Source organism: Pipistrellus kuhlii, unplaced genomic scaffold (assembly GCF_014108245.1).
Source record: "Pipistrellus kuhlii isolate mPipKuh1 unplaced genomic scaffold, mPipKuh1.p scaffold_m20_p_22, whole genome shotgun sequence".
NCBI lineage: Eukaryota > Metazoa > Chordata > Mammalia > Chiroptera > Vespertilionidae > Pipistrellus > Pipistrellus kuhlii.
The window spans coordinates 8618028-8624972 of NW_023425521.1; the positions used below are offsets into that span (position 1 = coordinate 8618028).

The following is a 6945-nucleotide window of genomic DNA, read 5'->3' on the forward strand; positions in this document are numbered from 1 at the left end:
TATATATTTTATTGATTTTAGAGAAGGGAGAGGGAGAGAGAGAGAGCGAGAGAAACACCAATGATGAGAGAGAATCATTGATTGGTTGCCTCTTGCACGCCCCCTACTGGAGATCAAGCCCACAACCCAGGCATTAGGCCCTTGACTGGAATCGAACCTGGTACCTTTCAGTCCACAGGTGGATACTCTATCCACTGAGCCAAACCAGCTAGGGCTAAAAAGACATTTTTATGGCATGATACATATTTTAAATTTGGGCCTTGCATCTTTGTTTTCCACTTAACATTATATTGTAAATATTTGCATATATTGACATATGCAATATATTGACATATTCTTTGGGAAATAATAGCTAGTGGCAGAATAACTCATACCATCTTTAACTATTCAGTTAAATAGTTATTTAACTACCCTGTATAGGTAAGGTTCTCTTTACCGTATCTAGAGGCAGAACAAGTTCAAGTAAGGTTTCATTTCCGCCTTTCCCATATTAACTGCAGGAAAGACTGAGGCACCACCAGGGGTCAGTGCAGAGCCATCTAGTATGCCTTGATGTAAGAAAATTGGTTAAAGAATCCCTATTAACAAATCCTATCGAAGCACTATTCCACATAAGTAGCAAATTTTCTTCCAGAGTGGGCTTCCTTAGTTTAGAAATGATCACACTCCTCCAAGTTTATACTCAACATTTACAAAAACAGCTATTTTGTAAACTAAGGTCTATCAATACAAGATGTACTAGTATTAGACCTGTTCTTACCTGCTTGGTATGAGGTTATTTGTGCATAAAATACTTGGCCTAACTATTTTCTAGGTTTGTTGTGAATACCAAATAAATAAAATACATTATAATTTATCAAGTATCATTTAAACTTTTAAGTTGCCCTATTCTAATGATGTGCTATTCAGATATTTAGATAAGTTTTCTCCTTTTAAAAACTAAAGAATCCCAGGTAGTATAATGATAATGAAAGGAGGTATAAGAGCATATACTCTGGCATGATCATGGGTTATTTCATTGGTTTTCCTTCCCCTAGCCTTCACTCTTCAGATGCTTAAGTCATCAAAGAATTAGTAATCTGTTTTTTCTAGAAGCTGAAGTTATCATCTATAACTAATTTCGTTTTAGTTTTCCATCTTCATTTACCTGAGATTTCTTTTTTTTCTTTTTTTAAATATATTTTATTGATTTTACACAGAGAGGAATTGAGAGGGACAGAGTTAGAAACGTCAATGAGAGAGAAACATCAACCAGCTGCCTCTTGCACACCCCCTACTGGGGATATACCCGCAAGCAAAGTCCCGGAATCAAACCCGGGACCTTTCAGTCCGCAGGCCGACGCTCTATCCACTGAGCCAAACCGGTCTCGGCTACCTGAGATTTCTTTAGGAAAATTGAACTCAGACTGGCTTATAAATAGCTGAATTGCAGGGATCAAAAAGCCAGTCCAGGCCTGACATGATTGATGGGCTCCAGAACAGGTGATTGGCACTCCTGGTCTCTCTAAACCCAGAAGTGACTATTAGAAGCAAAAGGTACCGGCTCAAACAGCTTTCTAAACCAGCTTGGTATGGCCTTTTCTGAGAGTAACCTAATTTGCTGACTTGTCCACTCTAACAAATTTTAGAGCACACAGGAACCTGGGCAAAGCAGGAGTCTCTTATCATTGGCACTTGATTTCCTATTGGGCCAGAGCCTTCAGCTCCCTGGCACACAAAGAAAACAAGAATGCATGTGCAGGAGCTTGCACTGCCCTAGGACAGCTCCCCCTGAGGCCCTATGTCTTAGAGCACATGTGTCAAACACAAGGCCTGCGGGCCAAATTCGTCCCGCCAGGCCTTGCAATGTGGCCCGCACCGCGCTGTCATCACTGCACTCCGCTGTGTTTCCATCACAATGACAGTTTATGACTGTTCAGTAAACCATTCGGCCCGCGATTTAGGCTGGATTTTAGATTTTGGCCCCTTCTCTGATTGAGTTCGACACCCCTATCTTAGAGTAAGGTCTAACACAGGACACCAATTGAACAGCTAATGCTCTTAGTAAGTATAGTTCCTGGTACATAGTAGGTGTTTGATAAACATCAGTTGCATGAATGAATGACAGGTTTAGGCCATCAAACCAGCATTAGAGCACAGAGTATCTGGAGAGAGTTACATTTCTATAGTCAATTAAAAAACAAACAAACAAAAAAGACCCCAAAACAACAGTCCTGGGATTGGAGAAGTAGAACTAGGCTTATAGACTTGAAAGGTAGTCAAGAGGGTCCAAACCAGGAAAACTCATGAGCCATACAACAACAATGCAGCAACACTCTTATTTAAGAGTAAAAGGGCCCTCACAGCCCCATCCCCTGAAGGGCCAACTTCCTGAGATCACAGTCTGACCAGCTGACCAGCCCCACTCTGCATCAGGAGGGAATGGGGAGACTCATCCAGGAGCGCTCTGAGACACCAGCGGAGTTGACAAAGAGGCCCTTGAGAAGTATGCGGATTCCTGTGTCCACAAAGCTGTAGATCTTATGCCTTTGAACCTGCTAGGCTGCAGACCTACTTCAGTCTAGAGGACACTGTAGAAGCCTGTGCTCCAGAACAAGCTGCCAGTTGCCTAGGAAGGAGGTGGAGGGCGCACACAGTCTGGTTACTCAATGTTGTCATAGACCTGGATCACGTCCTCATAGTTGCCAAGAGCCTGGATGAGGTGGGCGGCCTGCTCCAGGTCAGGGTCAGCCAGCCGCACCTTTGTGTTGGGGATGAATTCTTGTGCACAGGACACAGGACACAAGCCCAGGGAGTCCAGCTTCTTCCTCACTTGATGTAGTGAAGAGGGATCACAAATAAACTAGGGACAAAGCAAAGTCAAGGGATGAGGAGCCAGGAGATAACAGGACAAAACTAGACAGAACGTCACAAGAACTTGAATAGAACTTCTATATCTCTAGGCTTAAGCTCTTCACTGGCAGAGATATCATTTTCAATTGTTTTGAATCCTCCTCACAGTCCTGGGTAGAGTAAATCCTATCTAGTAATCACGTAATAAATGTTTGTGCAATAGGTGAAACCTTTTACCTCACCTGTACCCCAGGGGCAGGAAAGAAGAAACTGAGAGAGGCATGCCTTAATGCATCTATGAGGCCCTCTTGGAAGTCCACCAAACGCTAAGGCTTCATACTTACTTTAAAAATGTTTTGTTCCTCTTCGTCTTCAGTTTCGTTAACATCCTCAGCTCCTGCTTCAATCGCCAGCTCCAGGGCACGTTCTAAGTTCACTTCTTTCTTCTCTTTGTCCTTCACTCCAATCACAATCACCCCCTTTTTGTCGAAGGAGTGGCGAGCTCCTTCAGCCATCATTCCCCTGATAAAGGAAATGGGTCAGAACAAATGCTGTTAGATGCTCAGCTTCCACACAGCACTGCATGTCTCTCTCCCACCTCACCTCTGGCGCATATACGGACATGGAGCAGCTCTCTTCCTGAAGATGCAGCCACCACTGGGCAAGGGAATAATCCAAATATATCCCCACCCTCTATTTTCTGCCATGACTTAAGTTTAGAGGATGCAAGACTTTGCTCATCAATTCCTATGCCATTTAGATTCCAGTCCTGGGGGTACATTTTAAGATGTGGACATTATAAGGCCATAGATGAGATGGGATAAAGAGCCCCTTCGACTGTTATGAACAAGTCTTTTGGATCTTGCCTAGTGAAGAACACATTAAGGGAGACTAAATGATCCCATTTAGATTCAGCTGAGGATGAAGAATGTATAAACTCTGCACCAGCACCAGAACGGACAATACTTTCCTTGCACAGAATTGGAACCTAAAGGCTCTTCTTTTTTTTTTTTTAAAATATATTTTATTGATTTTGTACAGAGAGATAGAGAGTTAGAAACATCAATGAGAGAGAGTCATCGATCAGCTGCCTCTTGCACACACCCCACTGGGGATGTGCCCTCAACTAAGGTACATGCCCTTGACCGGAATCGAACCCGGGACCTTTCAGTCCTCAAGCCGACGCTCTATCCACTGAGGCTCCTCCACTTTCCCCACACACCTACCCATTCTTGTTCAGGATATGTTTGATGTCCGAATGGCACTTGGGGCCACTGTTAGATAATGCCTCAATGAGCAGAGAAGAGCCACCTGGGCCTCGACATTCATATAACAAATAAATGTCCTTGGTTTTCTGCAAAAAACAACATAAGCATATTTTCCTGTTTCCCAATTCCCTCCCTGCATGTCAGCCCAGAACCACAGGCACCACCACCGTACAGTTGACTCCATGAATGGGCTCTTTGGGCTTAAGCCCAAGCTCTCAAGTGTTTACTTTTGTGTTTCTTCCCTCCCTGCTCTGAGAGGAGGCCCATGGGACCAACGTTTAAGGTAATTAGAAGTACTACTCCTTACCTGGAAGGGAGTCTATTTCTCTGGTCTCTGAATGACCAATTAGCCATCTCCCAGCTTTGATTCTTCTTCTCCGCAGCCGAATTTCACACCTACCCACCCTTATAACTCCAACCAAAACTCAACCTCCTTCACCATATCCTTTATGAGATCCACCTGTGCTACCCTTGGGCTGCTCCTACCCCTGGGCTGCTGAGCACCACTACACAAAGTTGCACACCTACGCCTTTTCACAAGAGCCACTGAAAATAGCATGGCCTCCAAATTTCAAACAATTGATCAAAAACTTTAATGACCAATCTCATCTCCCATGCCACTTTGCCCATGCATCTAGTCCTTGCCACTTTCTCCAAGTACCCTGCCTGCTGCCTTCCCAGGAACTCTCAACTGATAACTTCTCCCTTCCTCTTGCACAAAGAAAATAAAACACCACCAGGTGGGGAAAAATCCCGACTCTACCACCTTATCTACACCAGGCCAACATGAAAGCAATATTTGTGATAGAGCAAGGTTCTGGAGTCTGTCTGTTTTCAGTTGGTCAAGTCACCTAACCTTTCCGTGTCTCAGTTTCCACTTAAGGTTGTTCTGAGGATTTCAACATTCCATTTTCTTATCAAAGTGCTTGGCCTGCAGTAAGCGCTCAGCTATTAGCTATTAAGATGAGTATTACTTCTTCAGATCCTTCCCACTTGTTCCAGAGGAAGAGATGTCCTCTCACCTGGGCTCTATCACTATCATCTGAACTCTCCCTCTTTCTACTGGCTTTTCTCCTTTGTGCATAAATATCAGAAAACAAATCCTTCCTCAATCTAACATCAGAACTTGCCCCACACTGTGCTTACTCTTTCTACCCCATCTCCTCACAACTCAGCTGAGCAATCCTCAATCCTAGTTTCTAAGACTCTGTACATTGTCTATCCACCCTATTCTTGATTGTTCTCCCATAACCAATGGCCAAGGAGAGCCACCAAAGGGTTCTGGATTGAAGGTGTCAACCTTAAGTCATCTCTCTGATGACTTAAGGAGTGTTTGGTGGCCTTTCAGACATGGATCCTGTAGAAGCTCTAATAACAAGAATGTCAAGCTGAGGACACACCTCCATTTTCAGCGCTGTCTCAATTGTTGACTTGGGCATGTGCTTGTTGCGACACACCTCTAAGATGTGGGCCAGGCTGCTGTTGAGGTCAGGGTTGGGGCCTCCTTCTGAGATAGAAAAGAATGAGTGAAGTCATCTCATTTAATTATTTCCAGACCTATACCCCCTCATTACCCAGAAGAGTGGCAAATTACCACTTTGTTCTCGGTTAGTTTAGAATACTTTATCCAGTGTTTGTATGGAATATGTAGGAGAAATGTTTTAGAAAATTTTTAAATTCACTCTGTCTTTAGAAAAATGAAGGGCCAACGATGGGATAGGCCCTGGCCCAGCTCCCGGACAAACTAAGCAAATGAGGCTTTGGGCACGGAGAGGGCAGTAGGACCAGCCGTGAGTGTCGGTCAGGTTCTCACCTTTAACGGCTAGGCGGATGCTCAAAGCAAGCTTGGAGAAGATGCGACTCCTTTCAGTGTCCTTGGGACCCTTGATATGTCGGACTTTGGACCACTTGTTGTGCCCAGCGGGGGCTGCGGTGGTGCGGTGCAGCGTCCGACCCCGAGCGGGGCTACAGCCCGGGGGATGGGGCTGAAAGCCTGGGGAGACGCACGGAAAAGCCGCCTGGGCTCCAGGGCCTAGAACCCGCAAGCAGGGTGCAGCGGTTCGGCTCAGACTGACAATGGTCCAAGCCGCCATTGGCTCCGACCCTGGGCCAAGGTCAGCAAGAACAGAGAAAAGGAAGCGGCTAAAGCGCCAGTCCAGTCACCGCCGGAACAAGCAGGTCAGGAGCCTGCGGTCGCCTTCACCTGTCACCGGTGACTCAAAGGCTTAGGGCCGCCGGGAGCAGCCGAAACTCCACGGACCCCGCGCCGCACCCGCTGCAGCGGGAGTGGGTCATCTGGCTGGTGTAACACACTTCCTTTTTCCGGTCCGTTCTAAAAATGCGTCCCCACCGCTCTCAAAATCCGTTCCGCAGCTGCACGCCCTCCACCTCGGTTGCCCTGGGGAGCGCAGGACTTTGTTTCCCACAATGATTTAGTAGAGATACGTCTGAGTTAGTAAACTAATTTTGCTTCTGAATTGCTTGCCAACTCAGAGAAGGTCCAAAATGAAAATATTTTGTTGTTGCAAAGAAATGTATACTCCAACAAACCTCATTTTGCAGGAAAAGAAATCGCCCACCAGAGGTGTGATTTACCTAATTAATCCTTTGATCTCTCTGAACTTCCTTTCCGATATTTGTAAATAAGGATGCTACTAGTACTTGCTTTACATAAGGTTACACAAAATAAGCCCTTGCAGTTTTAAAAAAAAAGTCTTATGTAAATAGAGCGATCATCAATAAGAATCCCCCTTTGAATTTTAGGCTGTAACTCACAGTTCACTTATGCATTGTTCTTTTATTACTGTTTGTTATACAAGCTACTTGGGCTCAACACTTTCCTCCG

At 45.1% G+C, this 6945-nt stretch overlaps 1 protein-coding gene across 2 annotated transcripts; it reads right to left on the bottom strand.

Annotated features, from left to right (window-relative positions):
* Positions 1-1993: 1993 nt before the first annotated feature.
* Positions 1994-6424, bottom strand: LOC118726630 (translational activator of cytochrome c oxidase 1). 2 transcript variants are annotated; one of them, XM_045586327.1, is made up of 5 exons: positions 5914-6424; positions 5501-5604; positions 4059-4186; positions 3177-3354; positions 1994-2842 (listed from the first exon to the last, which is right to left on the bottom strand). In XM_045586327.1, exons 1-5 carry the CDS (start codon positions 6191-6193, stop codon positions 2642-2644), a joined length of 891 nt encoding a protein of 296 aa, XP_045442283.1. In that variant the 5' UTR covers positions 6194-6424; the 3' UTR covers positions 1994-2641. The 2 variants fall into 2 exon arrangements, with proteins under 2 accessions (XP_045442283.1, XP_036307539.1); XM_036451646.2 differs by having other exon boundaries at positions 5501-5607; positions 5914-6423.
* Positions 6425-6945: the final 521 nt, after the last annotated feature.

Coding starts and splice junctions, on each gene's coding strand:
- LOC118726630 (XM_036451646.2), bottom strand. CDS start 6,193: ATGGCGGCTTGGACCATTGTCAGTCTGAGCCGAACCGCTGCACCCTGC. Junction 5,608..5,913: donor CATCCGCCTAGCCGTTAAAG/GTGAGAACCTGA, acceptor TTTCTATCTCAG/AAGGAGGCCCCAACCCTGAC. Junction 3,355..4,058: donor CATATCCTGAACAAGAATGG/GTAGGTGTGTGG, acceptor TTCCTTTATCAG/GGGAATGATGGCTGAAGGAG.